This window comes from Taeniopygia guttata, chromosome 6 (assembly GCF_048771995.1).
Source record: "Taeniopygia guttata chromosome 6, bTaeGut7.mat, whole genome shotgun sequence".
NCBI classification, from domain to species: domain Eukaryota; kingdom Metazoa; phylum Chordata; class Aves; order Passeriformes; family Estrildidae; genus Taeniopygia; species Taeniopygia guttata.
The window spans coordinates 36724413-36749969 of record NC_133031.1 but is presented as its reverse complement, the minus strand read 5'-3'; the positions used below and the strand labels follow the sequence as shown (position 1 = coordinate 36749969).

Here is a 25557-nt window from a genome sequence, read left to right as displayed (position 1 = left end):
AGGACCCGTCCCCATCCTGGGCCAGAGCCCACCGCTCCTGCGGCATCGTGTCCGCTGGCATCGGCCCGGCTCGGCTCACCCCGCGCCCCCGGATTCGCCTCCGGGGCTGTTAAAGTGCAAAAGCTGCGTTTCATAAATTTCTGAGCGTTCAATTCGTAGCATTCTCAGCAGCTCACTCCGGCAGGTCACCGGGGCACCCTGTACCCCCGGGGAGGTTCGGGCCCCGGACGACCGCGGCTGGAGGCTACAGCGAGTTCACCTGTACTCGGGGCCTGCTGGAAAAGGCTGGAGAGGTTTCTTCTGAAACTTGGGATAATCACGAAGGAGTTTATGGTGGCACATTTACTGACCTGCTGGGGACTTGTGAACAGCTCGTTAAGCTGCATCACCTTCCTCAGATCAGTGCTCCCATACCAGCTCTTTAGTGCCTTTTACTCAGTTTGTACTGTGTTTTGATTAACACCAGAACTTGCATCCTATCGTAGAAGTTTTCATGTGAAAAATACCCTCATTGCTTGGCAGATTCAAAGGTATCTCAATGAGAAATATGACAATTTAATAATTTCCCTGTAATCACCAAATTAAAGGGGCAGACACAGCCATGTTCACCATGATTAGTTTTATTGCTTGAGAACCAGAGTACTCATTTCTAAAGGCCTTCAGAGTTATGAGTTGAGTTCGCTTAAATAGAATTACTGTGTGGTTATAATGCAACGTGGCACAGTAACAATACAGAGCTGCAGACAACCTTTGGGCAACAATACTTGCTATAAACTGGGCTGTACTGTTGAGAAAACTCTGCAAGCAGACATAAAATAATTTCCAATGGTAGTGATTTATACCAAAATCAAGCATCAATCTAATGCCATCACGCAGTCCATGAACTCTGTAGTGTTCTAAATTAAATCAATAAAACATACATCTGTGTTTCATCAACAGACTCCCTAATCACCTTTTAATGTTGTATTTAGTGGTGGGAGGAAAATGTCTGTAACAAGACTATATTGTAGGCTGCACTGAGCTACTAACCAGGAAAATTTACAGTTGGGTTGATTTTTTTTTTTTTTAATACTGTATAAATACAGTCTGTGTCCAATACAGTTGCTACTTGAAGCAGACTATGATTTTCTTCTCCCTTGTTGTTATTGTTTCAATATAGAATATGGCACCATAAAACAGTAACAAAAGACAGACAAAAACAGTTTACAAAATTCTGGAAAGTTACACCCAAACCTAGCTAAGAACTTCACATTCAATCCTTAATATTACATAGAAAGAAGAGATTATAGGAGTAACAAAGTGAAACTGCTAATTTATGTGCTATATAGAATGCTATATATCTGTATCCAGGATGGCACTGCTATATATTATTTATTATATAAATGTTGGTTGTTGATGTACACTTAACTAAACCTGCTAAGACTCCAATACTTACTGCTGATATGGCACTCTCAAGCATTCATATTGGAAAGTATATTTAGCATAAGTTTTGGTCAGGTTTATAAATTATTTATATATCTGTGTATATATACACATACATACATATATATACACACACATATATATGTATGTATAGAAAGCAGCTGCTGTGTGATTCAAAAACCATGTAACATGGCAGTATAGTAAATAAAATGAGAAAAAAAATTAAAAATGAAAACAAAAATACTAAAACTAAAACACAAACCATAAGCCTTGGTCAAAAAAGAAAATACCATTTAAAACCACCAATATCTCTATCTATACAATCCAATGTACAAAATCCCAAAGTGGTAAAGATATATAATGGGTATGATACCTTTAAAACTTTATAATATGCTGAAATAGCTTTTCCACATTGACAAACACTTATTAAAAGTTGAAAGTTGTGAAATCTAGAATACATAACATCTCTGCTGTCTATTTAGAGTTTTGGCAACAGAACTGTGACATATATATAAAAAATAATTCCACATTTCTACTTGATGTCGCATGAACATACAAGACAGTGAGGTATGTGAGGCGTCTCTTGAACAGAGTCCAGATGCTGAAGCATAGTGTACGATCAGCAGTCTAAAAATGTGGCACTCAGGACTGGATTTATCAATACAGCTGTTAGGATTACAGATTTCAGTGTGCTGCCTTCCCTCCTGGCTACAGTGTGGTTTCACGGAAAATCTTCTCACTTCGTAGGCATCTTTTTCCTGTTGCAGAATTGGCATTTTTTTAAAAAGAAAGATAAACACAGGGGAAATGATGTAGAAAATGTAATAGAAACGTAAAGAAAAAAGATGATATTTACCACCACATCACTGCACGACACAACACTTGTGCACATTTGCAATAGGTTTACCTGCCCCAGCAGCTATTCGAAAGGACAGGAACACAGGCTGCAGCAAGTTAGGGAAAAATAGAAGTTACATGTTTGAAACATATGTGTTTTGTTTTTTTTTTTTTTTCTTTTTATTTACAGTCAGTAGTAAATACAACAAAAAAATTTTTCTATGACTGGAAACAACATGTTGCAACAAGTTTTTGAATTACTCTAATTACAAAATGCACAAGGGAATAACATAATCTCCTCACAGATTTCTGCTCCCACTGAAACCTAAGGGAAAATTATCCACAGATTTCTGCGGGAAGAGGTACCATACACATCTCCCTTTCGTAACAGTGCTGCACCACCTTGGTGATGAAGGAAACAAAAATTGCTGTTTCTGAACTGAATGATCCAGAGCTAGTTGCTCTATTTTAAAACCTTGGATGATTCTAGACCAAATGCCCTAAGTGCATTTTTCCTTAGAAAACAATTCTCTGACCATGGAATTAAATAGGGGTATGCATTTGTGAGTTCAGATTTGCATGTACACATGCACCCACACATACAATTACCCACTATCCCTCTCTGAATTCAAAAGCCTCAGTGTTGTTTTTAGATAGGCTTTCAGAGGTTACCTCCGACTCCTCAATTGGCTTTTTTCAAAGAAAGCAAGTACTTTTTGTATGTTTTATTGCATTTCTAACTTAGGTTTCCATCTGGTATCTTCAACAAAGAAGACCATAGAATTCAGGTACTTTATTACTTTAAACAACTGGTATTTATTTATTTATAAGTCATTATCCTTTTTCTATATTCTTTTTATCACTTGTTGTTTGAACATGGAACTGCCAATATGTTCTTTTACTAATAAGCACCTATGCATCAACCTAGTTGAAGCTATGCTTTGAAAGCATAGTTGATAACCCAATGAAATCACTTGTGTTCTGCTAGAAGAGTTTTAAGTGCACAGAGGGCTGCTCCTCTTCGCTTGCATCGTACCCTGCTTTCTTTCTAGCACCTGTCCTGTTCTTTGATTTCATACAAGCAAGCATTCTGATAGACAGACTGGCTGCAGCTGAATTTGACTTTGAAACATTTTCAAGGTATTACTTAAAAATTGGGCAAAGATATAGCTGAATTACAATTACTAGAACCTAGTGCATATGTTCTCCTTCCTAATAATAATAATAATAAAAGATAAAATACTAAAATGTTTAATTTAATTACCTTGTGATCCCCCATGCAGACATTTGGCCCAATGTGGTCATAAATTACTATCTTCTCATCATTTTCTGACTAGTTTAAAAAAAACAGAAAACAACAAAACACTAGTCAGTCCAAGAATTCTTCAGATTACACACACAAAAAGGAACATCGGAAATATTGTGCAAATAGGTGAAACCAGTTTCTGAATGAGGTGATATTAACACATCTTCACTTGTCTTCTCTAGAGGAAGAATGTGTAAAATTTACTTTTATGCCCAGTACTGCTTGCAGTAATTTGTGCAGTTTGCCTGCACAAAAAACCCCCTGAGATCTCTCTGCCTGCTCCCTGCTGATGGGACCTTGGGAAATATTCGTGGCTAACGCTGCACTAAGTGAAATGAGTGACTTGTAGTTGCATTCCAGGCTTCTGCTTCAAAATGCAGCAAGCACATTTGGCCAGTCCTTTTTTAAGAACAACACAATTTTTATTGAATTACGTGAGATAAATGTTCTCTGAATTAAATGCAATCCATGTTGCCTTATAACAGCATTTGATTTCATCATACAGGGGATTTTAAATGTTCAGAGAGATGAATGATTATTTTCAGGTTATGAGTATAATCTTTAACCATTTCTCTGAGATAAATTTCTTCATCTGAAAAAAAGCATTCAGTGATTTTAAGAAAAGCAGCAAATGACGGATGACATTCCTCTGGTCTCCATTATGAATTGCTTTCATTTTGTTCCATGTTGAACTTTAACCTTATACACTGACTTCTTTAGCATTTTTATCTTAATGAATAATAAAATGTACTCGTCTTTCTGCCGTTTGCAATAAACGTGATTTGGGGGAGCTATTTTAATTCTCTAGCACTGTACTTCAGGAATAAATGCAAGTACATTGCCATACAAAATGATTTCTTATTGTGCTAAACAATTTCTATAAGCTAATTAAATCTGTAATCTGCACACTTTCCAGTCTCTAATGCAATTCTAGATTGCTTTAAACTAGTTGGCGATACTAATTTATTTTGTAGGAAACAGCCAAGACTTTCTCATATGTAATCAGTCAAGTTTGACTGAGCAATAACTTTATATAAACAGTAGCATTTAGGACTATAAAGTTAAAACTGAATTATCTTTAATGCAGTAAGGAAGCTTAAGGTCAGATTTACTTTACAGCACGGTTGTCTGCCAAAAATATAAAAACATAACCTTCTGCATTGTATGCATGAGCACTTTCCAATATTTCAAGATCATAATGCCACCAGCATCGGAAGTGGGGATACATTCATCAAAAGCGACTTGATAATTTACAAAGGCAGCATAAAATTGTGGATTTTCAACTGCATAATCTTTAGACAGATAAACAAATTACAGCAGTGCACAAGCAGAAACAATATACACTTGGCTGAGCATTCATTACTTCATGTGATCAGGCATCAGCGCAGCTCCCGAGCAGTGGGCAACCTTTGGTGGTTTAGGGCTCAGGAAGCATAAAATAACATGATGGTGAGGTAACCGACCATGGCATGATAGATGATGTTGCATGAAAGCTGTTTACAGCCCCATGTCAGTACAATCTGTAATGCCTACTGTGTAGCTGAACACACTGTACAGTGGCAATTTGTGCACCCTATCCTTTCTTTACCTGTGATTTAAATGCAGATTTACTACAGTTTTTGTTTGAAATAAAATAAAGAATTGCCTAAGCAGAAAAAGAAACACTTTAATTGCCTGTAAGAAAAATTAATACAGCAAAATAATTACCTGAATAAGAACATTCAATAGATAATTACAACTGAAAAAATTCTTTAAAAGTTCATATACATTTTTCTTTTAAGGATTTGTTACAGTGTAATCAGTTAATTAAAATTTGCTTTACTTCCTTCAGAGTTCCTTTTAAAGCTTTAAAATACAGGTCTCCGCAGTGGAGTAAATTCTCAGTCAAGGGCAACACTGCTTCTTGCGAAGCGCCACAAACACGTAGGGTCATTTTGCCCTTTCCTCAATCAGTTAGGCATTCTTTTCTAATGACTGTTTTCATTAGGTTCTATGGGCCAGAATGCCGGTTTGGCTTTGGGCTGGATAAACTAACTCCTGTGCTGGGACAGACTCACTCGGTTAAAGCCCAGCCTGGCCTCAGCAGCACCCGTCACTTTGCATACGAGCTTCTGGAGATGTCCCAAACTGCCTGACCCCAATTTGCACATGCAAAGCTCCAGAGACAGAGTTATGTGCACTTTTAAAGGTGAGCTTTGAAGGATCCAGCTGATGGGGTTCCTGTTACACGGAGACTGGAAATTGTAACTGATCTCACAGTTACAAACTTCTTCAGCGCTCTAACTTTGTTTTCCCTTGTTTAATTTTCTCCCATTATATCCAAGTTATAGCCCTCTAGATAATCAGAAAGAATTCCTTTCCCTCTGTACTGTTTACACTCTTCAAGCTTTTGTGTACACATCTATCTCTTTATTCATAGCTTAAAAAAAAAAATCTTCCCTCATTGGCCAGTCTTTTCATGGTTTTAATCCTTTGTTCTTTAGGAATTTCATGGTCACCAAGCACCAAGTTGGTAACATTTTGGGTAAAGTCTCACTTTTTCACATGATATTTTTGTGTAAGAAAAACAAATAACACTTATTTTGACATTACTATTTGACTATAAAGCCTATATTGCCCTTAGGCTTCACATTTTTTTTACTGAATACTGCACTGTCTAAAATTTTGGGTGAAATTTTATGATGTCATGTAGACACTTTTTACACATTAGAATGTGTGAGGAAGTGCATTGACTTGAAATTCGAGTAGCTGTGGAAAACACATTCCCAGCCTTTCTGTGAGTTATATACTGCAAAGCAAACAGTCTAATCATGAGATAAATAACCCCTATGAGAGAGAAAAAGAAGGTTATAAACTTCAAGAGAGCAAGTTTCAAGGGTGCAATTAATTTAAACTGAAAAAAAAAAAGCCAAGGAGCTATAGAACATTGATTTACTTAGAAGATTATTTTCTGTAATTCACTCCCACTAAACTGCATTAATTATACTGGAGCACACAGACAGACACATGACTTTTGGCAATTTTGGGTTCAGTAGGTCTGTTAGAGTCATACAGTCTGGCCAGCCAAGACAACCTCACTGCAGCACACCCATTCATACAGCCGCCCACCAGCTGGCTAGCTCAGAACAGGGAGAAGTGGGAGAGATCTCCCATCACATTCCCTGATCTGCTCTGGCCAGCCACCAGCCTCAGCAGGACAGGGGTCTAGGTGCCAGCAGCACGCACACAGGGACAGAGGCACTGGGAACTGGAACAGGTAACCAGCTGACCCGGCCCAGTGCTCCCAGGAAAAGATGGAGGGCAGAGTGGAATAAGGAGGAGAGAGCAAACGACAGGAAAGAAGAACGGAAGGCTCCTGAACCATATTTAGATAATTTAACCTTGGATAGAACATCACCATCTAACCCTAACCCTCTCTATAAACATTAAATCCCAAGAGGAATTGTATGTTCTAAAAATGTTGCACAAGCTTCTTGCTAAAGTTCTAATGGAATGTCTAAATTTAGGCACCTAGTTGGTATACCAAAGTTAGGAGCCTACCTGCTGGAGACTATCCTCATTCAGGGGACAGGAATAGATCTGGCCTATGCAGGATCTGACATATTCTTGGGAGTACCTAGGGAAATCCACCACTCTGGTAACTGAGGTACCTCCAGCTGTTGCTGTACAGGCTTTTCTCTCAATTGTGTGACTCCTCAGCCACTAGTCACTTGTACCTGCTCCTGTCTGTATCCCTGCTGAATCCTTGGTAGGGGCAGTGTTGCTGCTTATGTCACTGTAGGGTGGACTGGGTTGGGGGACTAATGGGGACTTTTTGTAGGGTTTTTATAGAGGCTTTTTAATTTTCTGTTATTCTCTTTAAAGCAAGCAGTCAGTCTCTCAGTGCTGTGCATCCCTGCACAGAAGAGGCACAGGACAGGAGACAGTCAGTCATCACTGGCAGCTCAGATACCAAAACAAGTGCTTGTGAAAGCTCATATTTTAGTCACTGTCAGCAGGTTTATGGGGACAAATCCCCTTCATAGGTGCAAAGCACTGGAGGCACACCCCTCCATTTACTACCATGGTGTGCTGTCTCTAGCTTGGCAAATTCAAGGGCAGAGTCTTCCGGCCATACCTGCCTTCGGTGCAGATAAATGCAGTGTGGAGGCATTGGGGGGCTGCAGGTCCGTACTTACTTTCAGAATGAGCTCCTTGGCTGAATGGGACATCAGGATTCTGTCGCACCAGGCTGGACATCTCGTGTTCATGTACTGCCTTCCCTGGCTAGAGTCCTCACTGTAGGGATAACTGCAAACAAATCCCATCCACAACCATCAATGACTCTTGGCAAAGCAGACTGAAACCTCTGGCTCAAAGGGCCATACCACTTACAAAATGTCACTGTTAAAAAGCAACTCTTCCAGACACTTTTTTTTCCCCCCTCCTCCCTCTTTCCTTGTCATGTGCTCTTTTTCTACGTCTCTTCTCATATCTATGACTCTACTGAATGGCTAAGACGTTAAGACACACACAGTTTCAAAACTCTCACCTCCTACCTTGTGCTTTTGCATGTGAGAGTGTTTAAAGATAGCAAACAGTTTATCTGTGTGGAAGTACAAAAATCAGTTCAACAACAACTTGAAATTAGACAAGAGACTATGGAAAATGTACATGCAGAAGTTGAAAAACGAAACCTAGGAGAAAAAAAGTTCATCATATGTGATTTCTTCACAGGATTCTCTCAAGGAGAGTTATCCATGAATAATTTAACTGAAAACAGAGTTCAGAGTGCTGGGACCACTGCAGCTGTAGACAAACCTCTCCTGTATGGATTCTTTAAGGGTGACAGAAAGGAAGATAGGACATGCAGCAGGCTTTGCCGGAGATTTCTTCAGAACCAAGGAATCAGGAACGTGGTTTAAAGAAAATTATGCTGACTACATAAGATCCCATATCTATGAAGTTGTGTTAAGGAAAAGTATATTATTTTGTAAAGACTTTTTAAATAGAATCAGATTAAATGGCAGTTACACTCTGGGGCCGTCATAAACATGCTATGACATCTCCAGTGCATTCTAACTTAGCTTTAAAGGGCAATAGAAAGTGTTTATTTGAATCTACAGAATATAACTAGAGGTAACATGCCCGTGTGAGCCCATGGGCTGAGATCATCTGAAGGGCAGCCTCTGACTCAACCTCAATAAGCTGAGGCCAGAATTTTTCATGTCTCATCCAGATCCTTTCATCAGTTTACTGTGACAGAACTTTGCATTCGATGATGGCTCACCACACTGTAAAGCCCACTGTTTTCTTAGACCATTTCCAAAATGGCATGTGGGAGTAGCTAAGAAGGGGTTTTGGAGAAATCCAGAGGGTTTGTGACAGGCTCAACTTCTTGAATACTGGGCTTGAATTAAGTGAAGTCTGCCCTTGATAAAACTCTTAAAACCCCCAAACATCTACATATGTATGTGTGAGTGTATTTAAAATGACATTTGCATTTTATTCTGCTCCTCACTGAATTTATAAAGGAAATACAAAGTTTTTTCTGATATGTATCTTAAAATAAAATTTCTGGTATTGTAAAAAAAGAGTTTGCATGCTTGAAGAGAAACTTATTTACCAGCCTGCTTGGCGTGATACTCTGAAACGGAGACATACAGCTCTCTACCAAATGGGTTTACAAGCTACACTGCCATTAAAAAGATTAGCCATGGCAAACATCCAAGAAAAGTGTACTGAATGTATTGGAACAAACCAGTGATCTCAGTACGTTTTCCACCTCATCAAACCTAACAAGACTCATTTTCAAAACATATTATGAGAATTCAATTTGCTGCTTCACTGACATACAGCTTATTTCTGAGTGTCTGTGAAATATTTTGATGATGTAATACTATATTGGTAGTAGAAGCTCTCTGTCTGCAACTTAAGGGTTGACTTTTTCTCATAACCTCTTAGTCTACTTATTCCAGAACCCCACAAAACTGAAGCTACTTTTTATGGCATAAAGGTATAAGAATCAATCACATTTCATATAATCCTTCCTTTTACAGCATTAACTGTATGGCTTTTGAAATATGATGTTCCATACTTGGAATGATCTGTTACTGCTATGCGTTAGAGCATTAAATCCTAGAGCCTATATTCTATTAAATGGTATTTATCAATTTGCTTTATTTATCTTAATGTTTTCACAGGATGAAAACTTCTGCCTATTTTTCAAGGTCCTTAGCACTGATGACCCAGTCAAAAGTTACTGTAAGTTTACAAGTACCTTTGACAAATCAGATTTCTAATGGCTGGGACAGAGATGAAAAAAAATGTGGCAAAATTGTCCCGACAAAATGGCCTGTAGGTAATAATTTAATATTATAAAGTGAGGCAAACTCTTCTTTTTATAAGAAAGAAGCCTTTGAAGGAAGCAAGAAGCATGGAGTGCTCTGTCTCACTGCACTCCAATGAATAAAGCTCCCTCCCTTCATCCCCTCTGGCGTGTAGAAGTCCTAATTGCAGTGAAATCCTGACACTAACATAATAAAAAATCCCAACAAGATGCATGCCCCCAAAACTGGGAGACCTATTAGCTCTCCTCGTTCATGCTCTAGAGGGGTCACAAACACTTTGGAATAGGCAAAGTTCTTTTGCAGATGGGCTCAAATAGTGGCCATACCTAAGGATGACTCAAAATTCCCATGATGAATCCTTTTTTTTTGTGACTTTCTGGGTTGTAGGGCTATTTTAGTTTAATATATGCCACTGATCTTAAATAGATTTTAGCAAATAGAAATTGTATTAGAGGTTTCTGGAATATAACTGTCACTGAAGAAGATTTTATGAAACATGATGCTGAAGGTATACTATTCCAGAACAGAATTTTCAAAGTTAGTATACCATACGCCTCAGAAATTGTCTCTATCATCCTGTTCCATAGCTAAGTGAACAGTGGCATGAATGTAGTGGGACTGCTTCCAGAATCATCTGCATGTGAATTCTGAAGCTTTTGCTTGTTTCGTGTGTTTTTAAGGGTCATGTCCCCAAGAATACTCTGGTGTCTTATATAATGTTACATCCGTTGGATGTCTTCTCCCCAGCTGATCAGATTTAAACCCAGTCAAGAGTAGCCATGGAAGGAGGAGCTGACAGATGCACAGGTGTTTTAGGAAGGATGATGGCCCTGATGCAGCCAAAACAGAAGGATGTTGTAGAATCAAAGACTTAGGGAAGACACCCAAAGCCTCAGAAGCGGCCGCTGAGGTAGCAATTGTTTCAGACTCAGCCCCTGGGTGCCCCACACTGGGGGATGAAAACGCAACGCTGTCCTGCCTGCCTGCTCCACACAGCCACTGCCTGAGAGCACCGACCCATGGTGGGACTCAGGAAACTGGAAAATACCACCCCATGGTGGGACTCACTCAGGAAACTGGAAAATACTTCCACTTGCTGCAGCAGGGACCCAGGACACGAGTGCGCTGATACACGCTCCTACTTGACTGTTCACTTTTCATTCTTTCTAAGATGGCTTCATGATTTCTCTTCTCTTTTCCTTCCTCTCAACCCCACTTCTTGACTGCTTCTTCGCCTTTAGGCATAAATAATCTCTTAAAAATTTCTGTAAACTTCAGCTTGGGTGCATGCAAAAAGCAGAACTATTCTTGTAATACCCATCTTCCAAAAGACATTAGGAATAAGAATGTCTATGATCAAGGGCAATAAGTGAGATTTGTTTTGCTGATCTCCAGCCTCTTTTAACACATTCACTCCACGCAAGTAAGGAACTCCCAGTTCTTAATTCAGAACTTACTTAGTAATTCTAGTCAACAGGTTTTCTGATTTGTGAATTGCAGAAATAATTACAGATTTGATAAAAAACCCTGCAGGTCTGATAAAAAGAAAGTCAAGGACTCAATACAAAATAATCAAAAGTTTGAAATTCCAGTACCAATCTCCTGGTGGGGAAGTACTGTGCCATTCTTCTGTGCGTCTATCATTAGTCTTGACTACCAGGACAATGACTGTGGCATAGAAAAAGAGAAAACCAGCTTTCCCTATCCCAATAATTAAACAGGAAAGAATGTCTTATTTTTTCCTTTCATTAGCATTCTGATTCAATCACAATCTACCTTGTGTAATACACAGAAAACAGTGATCTTGAGAATGAATAGGGAGGGAGTGCTCATGTAAAAATGATGACATAACAGATAGAGGCCTCTAGCTACCACTGAAACAGAAATGATAAATAGATATAATGCTAACACATACAGGTGCTAGAGTTAAGGTAAAGATATACACACTTCCATAGTATTCTCTACAGTTACACACTTTTTTATACACACTATATTACATCTATTTAAAAATACAATAGGGAAGTGGGGAATTCCCTGTGGAATAAATTTTATGCCCTGTTTAAAACAGTGGAAAAGTCTTAGGAATTTAGGATTTTGGCAACTCATGTTAGCAGAGTAATTAACAGCAATAAAAGACTGTTATTCTTTGTGTATTTCAGCCAGAATGATACAAAATACATTTTGACTATGCATGTTCCTGGATGATGTACAGACAGGCCAGTTCTGTGAAAAGCTTGCACAATTTATTTCCAGTTGTTTAGGACTTACTCTTTCTGAAGATACAGCTGCTAGCTGCTTTTCCATCCTATTTCACAAACTTCTGTTTCAGTTGCACTTATTTAATCAGGATTACTGTCAGGTGGGTTTTCTGAATAAAACTTACAGCAACATCATTAATATAATGTTTAGTACTGTTGAAATTTAACCAAACACTTTGATGAATTGCTAACTTACTCTGCTAATAAGGAACAGGCCATCCAATGAACTACTGTTGTCACAGTCAATAAGGATGAGAACTACTTGGCAATTGTTTGGAGAAAATAAACCATTAAGAGGGTCAGTAATATCAGAGCACTACTACTGTTGACAGGTATTGTCAGAGATGATTAGACACCTTTACAAAAATGCTTACTTTAGGGTGAAAAGTCGTCTGACATCATAAACCATCCTGTCAGCATTGCCTTAACTGAAAACACAAGCCAACATGCTGTGTATATAAATGTCTCCTTAACTGGCATTTCCGGTTAGGAAAAACACTCCTAGTGAACTCTTCTTGTATGCAAGCATGAATAAAATCTGTTAGTGAGATGGGTGAACTGTACTTTCCAACAGGAAACAATTCTTTCAATTCCTTCCCTCTGGAGGGCTGTTACCCGCACCTGCCATAGGCTGTGTCCTCCAGCTTGCGCTGCACCCGCGTGGGACGTGCTGGGACACCTCGTGCTGTGCTGGGAAAAACAGTGCTGGGGACATCCAGTGCTGGGACATCCAGTGCTGGGACATCCAGTGCTGGGACATCCAGTGCTGGGACACCCTGTGCTGGGACACCCTGTGCTGGGACATCCAGTGCTGGGACATCCAGTGCTGGGACATCCAGTGCTGGGACACCCTGTGCAGGCGTCACTCAGTGCTGGGACACCCCTCTGCTGGGACACCCTGTGCTGGGACATCCAGTGCTGGGACATCCAGTGCTGGGACATCCAGTGCTGGGACATCCAGTGCTGGGACACCCTGTGCTGGGACATCCAGTGCTGGGACATCCAGTGCTGGGACATCCAGTGCTGGGACATCCAGTGCTGGGACACCCTGTGCAGGCGTCACTCAGTGCTGGGACACCCCTCTGCTGGGACACCCTGTGCTGGGACATCCAGTGCTGGGACACCCAGTGCTGGGGACACCCTGTGCTGGGACACCTCGTGCTGGGCTGGGGACATCCAGTGCTGGGGACACCCTGTGCTGGGACACCTCCTGCTGGGGGCACCCTGTGCTGGGACACCTCGTGCTCTGCTGGGACACCTGTGCTGGGACATCCAGTGCTGGGACATCCAGTGCTGGGACATCCAGTGCTGGGACACCCTGTGCAGGCGTCACTCAGTGCTGGGACACCCCTCTGCTGGGACACCCTGTGCTGGGACATCCAGTGCTGGGACACCCAGTGCTGGGGGCACCCTGTGCTGGGACACCTCCTGCTGGGGGCACCCTGTGCTGGGACACCTCGTGCTCTGCTGGGACACCTGTGCTGGGGGCATCCAGTGCTGGGACATCCTGCGATGGGACACCCAGTGCTGGGAACACCCGGTGCTGCTCTGGGACCCTGCCTTCTACAGACCACACTGCCAGTGCTGCTCTGGGAACTGTGGCACCACTCACTAGGCAACAGTGGGGAAAATTCAACTATTTGATCTTTTTTAGTCCAGTAAAGGTCATTCTGAACAACTGTGTAGCCTACTTCTAGGTTCGAATGCAGATCATTTAGCAAACTTCATCATGTTTCAGGGATGGAAATGCCTCCTGTTCAAAAACTCCTGTTGCTCGCTCATCTGTCAATTGTCCCCACATTTTAGATCACTGATTTTTTTATAATACAAAGTATTTGAGATGGGATGGAACTATAAAGCATCAATGAAAACTGAGGCCTTTATGGGAAGAGCTGAGACAATTTTGATTTGGTTAATTTTATTTTTGAACTTAGGAATGAGTCCTCACATTTACTAAACCTTTTCTCATTTACAGGTCTTTTATTTACATATGATATCAACAGGGAACTTCAAAAGGGGAAAAATATTTACTATTTTCATATTTTCTGAGAAAATATGGATCAGTTGGATCAGTTTACCTTCAGCTCTGATGTGCTCTCAGATTGTCTAAGATACTTTTACCTGAAGAAAGGATGGTGAATGTGGGCTGCCAATACAACCTTTGGGTGCTTTGAAAGTTTTAAGGCCAAAGATATAAATAAAAATATTTTGATATTTTAAATTTACAGTCAGCCATTAGTGTGAGCTGGTACGTGTGATTTCAACAAAATGCCATTCAACCAATCAAAGGGTGACATCTAATTTTTGTCAGCTACCAGAGTGTTAGTTTCATCCTCAAAATTGAATTAACATTTTTTATTTCCCTTAAACTGAAAGGAAGAGCTGGATTCCCTAGATCTCTTCCTAACAAATTACCTCATGTAATTTATCTTCATATGCACATCTTAGGCAGAGGATCTAAGCTAAGCAGTAGGACACACTGGTGTTTGAATTAGATTATCTGCTTCATAGGTACCAAAACACTAATAAGCCTTGGTGATGTTCTGCAAGCCAACTGGCCATGATACGTGTCTCACTTCAGCCAAATCAGGAGGGCAAACAGAGCCCTGCAAACACAGTAGTTATAGAGCAATGTGTTAAACAGCTGCTACTTGCACAGGCTACACTAACACCATGGTGATAGTACCAACAATTGGAGTCAAAGGTGACAATGGGACAGGGGGTCACCCGGGCAAACCAGCAGCAAAGGGCAGGATGGGTAAACAGGACTTGAGCCCTGAGTCTGGGCACAACACAAAACAGGAGGGTTAATGACACGGTATTTTTATCAGAACCTTTTTTATAGATTTATGCTGGGCATATTGCTTTTTGGCTTAACACTTCTTTGGCAAATCCTGGTCTGTAATATACTTCAGAGTGAGCATTCCTATATCACCAGTGTCACAGGACCTTTTTCAGTTTAAAAAAGAAATAAACCCAGAGCCTATTTCTTTCTCCAGAAAGCATAATGCAACCCTTCACTTTCTGTGAAGAACATTCACCCAGAATGGTGCCCACAGTGCTGCTGCAACCACCCTGTGGCCAAACCCCAGTGACAGGAGGACACGCACTGGGCTCGCTCCTGTGCCAGGGGCTGGCACAGGGCTGATGGCACCCGGCACACTGCGCTCTGCTCTGACCCCAGAGCAAAAACAGATTGCTTGGCAATGCTAAAATGGCTTATTTGGCAATACCAGTGCCTCAGCAAGTGAACACTGGGTGATGCGCTCTATTGCTTTAGTAACAGTAATGCTGTACCCCACGCAATGTATGCAACGTTGCTACTATTACAAGTTGATAAATGGAATTATGAATAATGTTGGCTTGTTGGGAAGGGCCTAGTGCTGACTTGTTGCACCAGGAACAGCCTGATGTTACCATCTATGACTGTGATTGAGCTGGATGTCTTTTCTGGGAATATGCCTACCTGTACTTCCTCACAAGTACCTTACTTTGGGGCTAAATTTTACAAAATCTCGTATTGGAAAAAAAAAACTTGGAACCTGAGGGAAGAAATGGGTCAGGATTCAGGCTCCAAACTACTGGGCTTTTCAGCAGTACATTCAGACGGGACAGCATGGCTGGCAGCAAGGACCATAAGCTCTTTAGAATATGCTTTATTTTCTGCCTGCAGCGTGGTCTGTAGTCGGTACCTTACACATGGTGTAGGGTAATTCTTTGAAACTTTTTTATTTTACTGGTGGTCCTTTCTTTTCCCCTTTGCACAATTCCTTAACGCAGACCTTGGGTAATGCTGTCCAGTTCCTCACAAAATAAACACCCTACTTCAATTTGAAAATTGAGAATTGGTGAGAGTGGTACTGGTTTAATGTGAGTGGAAACATGGAGGCAAGATCTGTCTGAAAAATCATTGTAATGATTAAATTCAAATTGTTTTGGAGGAAATGACAGCTGTCTCTCTGCTTCCAGCTGGGAAGCTATTTCTGTGCTTCAGCCTTAGATGCTGGAAGCACCCAGACAACTGCATCATGTCAAGTGGGAATTTGTTCCTTGGGGGCTGAGAAATCCATGGATGATTTCAGATACCTCACTAATACTGGAAGGAGTTTTACAGTGCATAAGTGGGTGTGAAGTTCAGTAGAAAATACTTCTCAGTTGGCAAAAAAAAAAAAAGAATTGTCTTATAAAAGTAACTGATAATGCAAGCATAAAAATAACCTAGGGCTTTTTAATCTGAGTTCCTAACTCCCTCTTTGTGAAAGAACAGGACCCAGCAGCATTACTGAGGAGGTGTTTGAGGAAATGAGAATCCTGTTTGCTTCAGGAGTGCTGCCCTGCCCTGTCAGCAGGCAGTCTGTACGATCTGAGAACATGCAGAGAGGCAGTGAGAACACTGGAAATGAAGAGCAGCCTGCTGACACCTAAACCATCATCTTGTACTTCCATTTCACACCCAAGGGTGACATTTGGGCTCTGTACAATGGCACCCAGAGGTTCTGCTCTGAATAGTCTCTGCAGAAGGGAAGGAACAGGGAAGCACTCTGGGCTTTGCCTCATGCAGAGCAGGCTGGCTCAGTGTAAATCAGACCACAAAAATACGTGTTGCTGTGCAACCTCCTAGAACAGAGAAGGGTCATGGGACAAAATACAAGGCAGAGAAAAAATATTTTATGGACTAAATAACATTTTTGCAGAACAATGAAGCAGTGCTAGAGAGAATTCCAAAGGAAGAACACTCTGATGAGAGTAAATGAGATTCAATCTGTCTCCTGCTCAGAGGCATCAAAAGCCAAGACACTGCCAGTGCAGAGGGTCTGCTTGAGACAAATATCACACAGAGGGTATCTAAGACACAAACATATGTCCAACCAGTAAATTACATGACAGCCTAATTCAACAACAAACAAGAACAGGTCACTTTAAGAGAATGATTAATACATGAGATTACTGTGCATGCAGCCTTATCTGAGAGCAAACCTTGTATGTGGGTGTGAACTCTTGCTAAAGTCAGCTCCTATCTTTGTTATACAACAGCTACAAGAATAATTATAATAATTAATGGAGAGCAGTGAAAAAAGTAACAACTGCCCACCTGTATATTGACAGACCACAATGTTTTTACTTCTTTTTTTTCACACCTCCTGCCTTTTGCAGTGATTGTTGACTACCACGAAGCCCTTTGCAGCCTCACACTGGGCTGTTTGCTCATGGCCAAACTGTTCAGCTTGTGAGTGACAGAGCTTACAGAGTTTAAAATTCTAATTTATATTTAGTCTCCAGGGGCCTAGGTTGCTATGGGCTACACTAGATCACAGAGGATAACAAGATGAAAAGATGAATATTCACTATATAAAATAAAAGACCTCAAAATATAGGAGTGGGTGAATAATGTCTGAGGACTACTCTTTGGAAAGATTTTTTACACATTGTCTAACATAGCAGACCTGCCACATAGCCCGTGGTCTCTTGTTAAACTGTGGCTGCCCTCCCAGGAGGCCCTCACCTTTGGCATAGCTCAGCAGCACAGAGGAAGGGTTTGAGAGGGAAGGGTGGGCTCTGGACAGCTTGGGCACATACATTAAAGAATTGAAAGGAACTCAGAATTGAAGAGGAGTTCGGAAAATGCTTTAGGGCTGCTGAACAGAGAGGAGATAACTGACAGGGCTGCAGATGCTGTCAGTGCTATAAAATCACAGAATGAAGGAACAGTTTGGGTTGAAGGAACCCTTGAGCTCAGTCAAGGCTTTGTTCTAGATAGTTCTAAGGGGTGACTACCTGAGCACCACTTCCTCTGCACTGCATCACAATGGTCACCCATGGCAGGAAGAAGAATTCACAGCAGATCAAGTAGACATTTGGTCTTAAATTACAGTATTGCACTGGGGAAGAAGAATAGTTTTGAGTTTCCCAAGTATGCCTGCAGAAATGCCAGGTTTAGGTTTGGCTGTAGGAGCACTCAGAAGTGGCTCTCCAACCCTTCCCACATTCAAAGTTAACTAAAAAGTCCTGAAGCTAATGTGCAGTAACACAGAGTCTGTCAAGACCCTGTAGAAAGTCCTTTGTATGTGCAGGAACATTAATTTGCTGTGCTGCCTACCATTCCATTTACAGATGGAAACTTAATCTGTAACTATAAATCTCATAGAAGTACTATATAAGTAATTATTTATACATGCTAAAAATTATGTATGACTAAAAATAGTAATGTATTTCTGTTAAAATACATTCCTGAGCCTGTGGCCATGAAAGGACCACAGGATGGGCAAAGGATGTCCTTGCCTTATGACACAGAAAACAAGGAGGGATGGGTGAAAAAAGCATCCTAATGTAAAGCCAGTTTGCTCTTTATATATACATGCCATCTTTCAGTATATATATTTTTTTTACAATTTATTATTATTACTATTACCATTACCTAGCTGTTGAGAAGGAAACAGAGTGAGTAGAACTAAAGCACACAGAGACTACTCACACCTAATTTCTGATCTCTGCTTGAGGGGAGCACGACACTGAAAAGCTCTTACAGAGTGGTCTGAAGAAGCTGAAAACTATTCATGGAATAATGTATTTTTGGTAAGCCTTGCTCTGGCTGAAAGCACTAATGTTGGAGAAATGAAGTAGAAGAATAGAAGAATATGTATGGTATAAAAATTGTATCACTTCCCCTCACCTTCATCCACCCTGATCACATACATGTTGAGTGAGGCACACTTAGGGATGTACACACCCTGCTGGTCTACTGTTATCATACTCAATCAATAAGGACAATTTAGAGTGGTGGTAACTCTGTGCATACTTCCAGTGTCCCAGGGGATCAATACAAATCAGTATCGCAGCTGGCTGGTAAGAAGTAATGAGATTATTATCACAAAAGGCAAGCTTCCCAAATTTTTTCTTAGTGCATGCCAAAACATCATACTTTTCTATCTGTCCATGAAGCATAAAATAGTAGCATTTAAACATATTAAATCTATTAACAAAAAAGTATATAAAAATCATAGTTTTGTCTGCCTTTCTTCTACTATTTTTTAAACTTTTTCTTTGTGAATGCAGTATTTCTTTCCCTTGAAAGCAACTGTGAGATTTGACTTCTTCATTCTTGGAAAGGGACCATACATGTATAAAACTGCACCAAATCTTCCACAGATTTCTCCTGAATAGAACTGCCATTTGCAAAATGCTTGGTTTTATATGATAGCAATAGTTGTCCATTCATGGCAAAAACACCTCAGGGATACTGCTGACTAAAATCATGCATGTGTATTAAGCCAGCCAATTTATTCTAACAGTCTTAAGTAGATATATGATGTTTACTGAAACTGAAAAAGCAGAATCTAAGCTCCTACCCTTCTCCCTGATACCCCTCTTGGATTTCCCTGAGTGATGGCAGTAGGCTCTACACCCCCAGCTGACCGCACTCCTGCTGAGGGCCACTGCTCAAACAGCTTGAGGTAAAGACTGTCTTTATGGTTGCAGTAATGTCATTTAACAGGTGGTCTGGACCCAGTGCTTAAAAGTCCTTCCACATCTCTGAGCACACATTCCTGCCAGGTCTGTTTTAAGAGCAGCTATAAAAGACACGATCAGCGGAACCCAAATGATGAGCTATGGAGCCCTACTGGCATGTGGTTTATTAGTGATGGAGGAGATGTGGGGAGAATAAACAATCACGAAAGGAACAGAGATCATAATTTCTGCAATAAATATGGGAACATTCACATTTTAGCAACAGTGCAAGTAATAATTATGTTGTAGCTAGTTAAATAAATGGATTATATGTGAATCTTACCTGGGAGGAAATGAGATGTCCAGTTCATACAATCTGTCTTTAAAGACTGACAGCTCTCTGTCAAATTCTAAAAGCTATAAAAGATAGAAATAAATGCTTTCACTCATTAATGTTGAACTGAAGCAATTTAAAAATAGTACATTACATAAAAGGAAACTATGATCGCACACAGCTTGAGGTATAGCCTTCACAGAATAGTTTTTATAACACAGTGCAAAACTGTCTGGACTATTTTGATACATAAACAGTGCCTTGAGAAAGGTGTTGAAAACATTACTTTTTCTCAGTGAAAGTTGTAACACTGGCTCTTCACAGCACTGCCCTGTAAGTGCACTTACACCGCAAGAAGACTACATTTCTTGAAATTTCGTTAGCAGTCTCTTCAGAGATAAACCAGACTAGCATTAAGAAAGAACAGCAGATATGCTAACCAGCCCATGAGAATGTCACTGAAACGCATCATACTACTCGGTATTATCTTTAGTGCAGATAAGCAGGTACAACAATCACAATGTGCACATCACTCTTGCCAAGCAAAGCCGAGTTCCTGTTCACCTGCTCTGGAGGGTGCTTGGCAGACAGCAGACAGAGGGATGTGTGACAGTAGGTAAAGGGTGTTCCCAGGTAGCAGCCAAGACAGAGCAGCAGAAGCAGGTGTTTAACAGATTTAATGTCCTGTATAAATATTAGTCCTGGCCACATTTGTTTTCCCCATGACCTCTACAGAGAGAATAAATACCCACAGTTGTTGTTCATAAACACGAACCCACTCACAACTCAGTGATAATTGTCCCCATTAAACCCATAACTGTTCTGAGGGACACAAATGATCTTACTCCAGAGCCTGGCCGGGGTGCAGCCCAATGTCCCAGGGAACTGCAAGCTAAAGACGAAAGCCCATCCCCATGGTGCTGGCCCTGGCTCTGAGGGCCACTTGCTGTTCTGACGAGCGTCCCGGCACTGTCCCGCACCACAGCGGTGTTTGCCCACCGTTCATTAATCATGTCCCATCTCACAGCTGTGCTGATACCATTGTATGAATGGCAGAGGTTCCCAAAGAAATTAGATCGTATCCCCCTTTCCCCTCTGTCACCTCATAAATCATTCCTGAGCGCAATTAGCAGCTACTTGTACACATTAATTATCTGTGTGAAAAGCAGCTACCTGAACCACCTGCACTGCTGATTAGTTCCCTCTCCACAGCTCACCCAGCTCTCTCCAGGCTCTCCTGCCATATGTAGGTATCTTTATATGAAGATGCCAGGTGATGGGCACCTTTCCCTACTTTAGTTCATTGGACACCAAACTCTGTGACAGTATGCTGGAAAGATTCTGCAATACTAATAACTGCTACAATTTGTGCTTCTTTTAACATCTGATTAAAAGCCTGAGAATTCGGTATGTTTAGATAAATATTTTGAAATATCTGTGTGGAAACTTACAATATGTATCTAATAATGTAGTCAATACTAAAAGCGTTGGGCTGGTCCAACACTGATCTAACTGAAGCAATCTCAATGCCCTTGAAGAAGAAATGCATGTTTCCATCACCATGAATGTTTCCAGGCTCTGCTTCTGTTTTTCAGTAAGCAGAACAGCTAGGTAGCCACAATACATATACACTGGCTATGAAAACAAATGTTACCATCCCTTTCCTGCTCCACGCATCTCCACCTCAGAGGTATCAGCCACCCTACGTGAATCTGGGATAGGAAAACAAGTTTCCATAGCCAGTTAAAACTATTAATTGAAATGTATGTCTACACATGTTTCCCACTGTTCCAAGTAAACAGCTGAGAGCAGGGAAGGGGAGGTGTCAGGAGAAAGGCTGTTTCTGAAGTGTTAAACTGTGAGCACTGAATGAAAGAACAATGCTCCACAGAACACAATGGTATAAATTACTCATGGCATCCCAAGGGTTGGCAAAGTTCAATAGATGCATTGTCCTCTCACACCAATTCATATTTTCAAAATTTTACACATTCAGATTGTTCTAGCCATGATGATATCTGCAAACTCAGTGAGGCCTGGGGTTAAGAGAACTAAGCATTTGGATGTGCATTATCATCCACAGAAGTTTCTGCTGTACTTGTTTGCTGCAGTTGTGTATGCAGTGTCTGTGCTATGCAGATGAGCTGCTGGCACTGGTGGCACATAAGAGAAACAAGACAGCATTGTGTACTGTGCTGTCAGTTTCCCAGGTTTCCCCAGGTAAAGGTACAGCTTCAACCTGAAGCCAAAGCCCAGCTAGGTGCCTAGAAGGATTTAGGGAATGCTCATGGTGAAGAATTCATCCTGCCATATAAAACAGCCAAATATTTTTACCGGATTATTTGCAAGAGTTTTTATTTCCTGCTATATATTAAATAATAATGCACTTTTATAAATTATTTTTTCCTAGTTATTAAGTGACAGTGTAACAGGACCTGTAGCTTTCTGTTCAAACACAGTGTGCAGACACCTGCTCACTTGTGAGGGCAAGGACAGGTTACCTGTGTGCTCAGGGCTGAGCAGTGGGAACCCCCCACAACCCCTCTGTGTTTACCTAGCAGCACTGCAGGCAGTGAGGAGAGGAACAGAAGAGATGATGTGTGAAAACTGAACGGTGCATTTTGAGAAAATTGCAGTTATCCTTTTCAGTAGAAGACCATGTTTTAACTGTTATTTTTTGGTGTGAAAAGCACTTGCATTCTCATTTAAGCCTGTAATCTCAAAATGCAAAATTTTTGATGCAAATGCAAGGTGTTCATTAAGCCTTGTCACAAGCAATTACAAATGTCATTTGCCCTGAAAACAACTTTGGTTAAGAGAAGGCACAGGGCCTGACATGGGCATCAGTCAATTCCATCTGCTTTATAGATACATGGGTGCCTGGAGCAACCTGGCATGACAGAAAATGAATGAAAATTAACATGGGCAAGATGATGCTGAGGAGCAGTCAGAATTTCACAGGGTAATGCCTTTACTTTTAAAGCATCTAACATTGTCTTTAAAAAACCCCACCTAGAACATACTCCTTTCATGGCAATTTCACCACAAGCTGCTCACTCATTTCCATACTGTACACCAATCAGCACTGTGAATAATATCATTGCCGGAACAGGAAACATGAGTATGTCTGTCACTCTAAATGTCTTAAAAATAAAAAAAATTAAGTTCAAATGCCAGAAATCAGTATATTGTTCTATTTAATTTACTCATAATAAGATCATCTTTAAGAACCAAATCTTTAAGGTGTTACATGACATGATGTGGTAATTCAAGCAATTACACAGATGTTTTAAAATGCTGTGACCGGCAGATCATTCCAGAATTATATGTCATAGGCAGTTTTCAGAAGACTGGTTTTTTTCCTCCAAACTCAGTTTCACCAATGTATTTATGTGAATGCCACATATTTATACCTAAATAAAAGTGAAGACGCAGGGTCTACGTTTTATCTGCTCCAACACAGAGTTGATGATATTACAAGATGTTTGCTCTACAATGTCCAGTGACCAGCCCAATAGGAATGTTTGATGAACACCTGAATGAAAATACCATCCATCCATCCATCCATCCATCCATCCATCCATCCATCCATCCATCCATCCATCCATCCATCCATCCATCATCCATCCATCATCCATCCATGTAATGTATCAATAGTTAGCTACTATCGGTGAGCCACTGTGACCTGTGAGCCACTGTGACCCCACAGTGCTGGGAATGCAGCCAGCAGTATGTGTAGGAATGACTGCATTTGCAGTAAAGGATATTTCCTATTTATTTTGAGGAGAATTAAAAGCATTCAGGACTGATGGCTGTGTCAGCTGCAGTGCCCATCACCTCCCTAAGGGAATTATCAGAACTGCTCATTTTCTAAGGTGCTGTGTATTCTGTAAAACCTGCTGAAGGGAGTCTCACTTTTTGCTCCCTTTTTCTTGGCAGCACTGTAACATGCATTTATGTGCTGGGGTGGAGGAGAAAGTAATGCACAAAATTCTAAATTCCTACATTATGCATCTTCACAGTAGTCAAAGGGTTATAAGACAGTTTAGGCAGTTGCAGAAACGGAGGCTCTGCTTGCTTCAATTTAAAGCAATGAAGCACTGTTAAAAGGTCAGCATCTATTGGGTACACTGCAGTGGGCCACCTTGGCTAAAATCATACACGTATGAACCCCTTCAAACAGGGCAACTTAATTCAGTCATTGGAGTAGAACAACGGCAATTACTCATCAAGACCTACAGACCAAAGTCAGAGCACTGGTAGATCAGGAGGTGATATTAGCAGCATTTATCAAATCCATCCGCAGGGCCCACAAGAGAATTCACAGCTGTGAAAGGGAAATGAAGTTTCAGACCAAAAAGAGGAGATGAGCATACAGAAGTGACCTCAGAGAATCAAAACATGTGGACCCCGCTCACTATAACCTCCTTTGCCAGTCTTGTGGAGCACATGTTTTTTTCCAAGAGACTTTGGAAAGACAGTAATTTTATACATCTTTCCAGTCCCAGCAAATTATTTAGAAACTGATTCAGCAGTCTACTGACTTCAGGTAAAGGCCTGTGGAAATGCTGATCCTTCCCACTTATCCATGAAAAAGCTGTACATAACCCTGCCTGATTTAAAGCGACTTCTTTCTCTAACAAAGACTATGTAAAATTATCTATTACTACATATTTTGAATCTTAATCTTCTTTCTCTCATTGCCAGTCTTTAAAATCATGTTTCACAGAAAAAAACCCCAAATCATTGAATATAAATTTACCACTTATGCTGTTTTTGTATAATATTAGATTTCTGCACATATCTATATATCCTGAATGGCAGCGTTGTCAAATCACAAACACCCACACAAATCTGGATCTATGGCACACAGAGAAATGGGGATCTATGGCCACAGAGAAATGGCACCAAAGAGATTGTTCTCAGCATTAGGGGGGTGAGGCACAGCAATGCCTGGCTAGTGGCACTGAGGGCTGACACGACTGGTATGGATAAGCTGTCAGACAAACACCTGCTAACAGTTCCAAGGGCTCAGCCACCCCTCTGTTCTGCAACACGCAGCAGAGAATCCAGATCTTATCCTGTGAGACTTTTATTACTTGAAAAAAACATCAGAAATCAGAACCTGTTGTACTGCTTAGGAAATTAGTTCTCAATGAGAAGACTGCAGTATATGAAAAGGATAAACTAGTGAAGAAGCCAAAAGCACCGACACAGATTAAGCCTGGGCTTCCACTCGTGCAGCAGCAGGGAACTTTCTGCTGACCACAGAAGCTCCTTCTACACCTCAAGGGCTCCTTGCCCAAACGCTACCCTGCAGCAGTGACCTGCATCCCATCCCTCAGCTGCCCTGTGCCCAGCGGAGCCTGGAGCACTGAGAGGTGCCACAGAGCCTCCAGCCCCATGCCCCTGTGTGCAGCCAACGCCTCCAGCAGACGGGATCTGCTCGCCAGTACACAGCCTGGCGTGAGGGCAGTGTGGCCCACAGGCCAGTGGCTGTGCCACTCTCCTGGGATTCCAGTGCTTACTTCGAACTAAAACAAAGTTGACTCTGGAAAAATGTATTCATGCAAACTGCCATTTTCACAACTTTGCTGGGACAGACACTAAATATTATTGTAATAA

The 25557-nt window shown here is 41.0% G+C and overlaps 1 protein-coding gene across 4 annotated transcripts in view; it reads right to left on the bottom strand.

Moving 5' to 3' along the window:
• Window positions 1-604: 604 nt before the first annotated feature.
• Window positions 605-25557, bottom strand: part of INPP5A (inositol polyphosphate-5-phosphatase A) — a 177810-nt gene continuing 152857 nt past the window's right edge. The window contains exons 12-16 of one of the 4 annotated variants that reach the window (XM_072931388.1): window positions 19942-20015; window positions 7744-7855; window positions 3524-3592; window positions 2279-2366; window positions 605-2180 (exon numbers count right to left, since the gene is read on the bottom strand). In XM_072931388.1, the coding sequence (XP_072787489.1) occupies window positions 2286-2366; window positions 3524-3592; window positions 7744-7855; window positions 19942-20015 (336 nt within the window). In that variant the 3' untranslated portion in view covers window positions 605-2180; window positions 2279-2285. The remainder of the gene's footprint in view (window positions 2181-2278; window positions 2367-3523; window positions 3593-7743; window positions 7856-19941; window positions 20016-25557) is intronic. The other 3 variants (XM_072931387.1, XM_072931385.1, XM_072931386.1) reach the window with 3 other exon arrangements.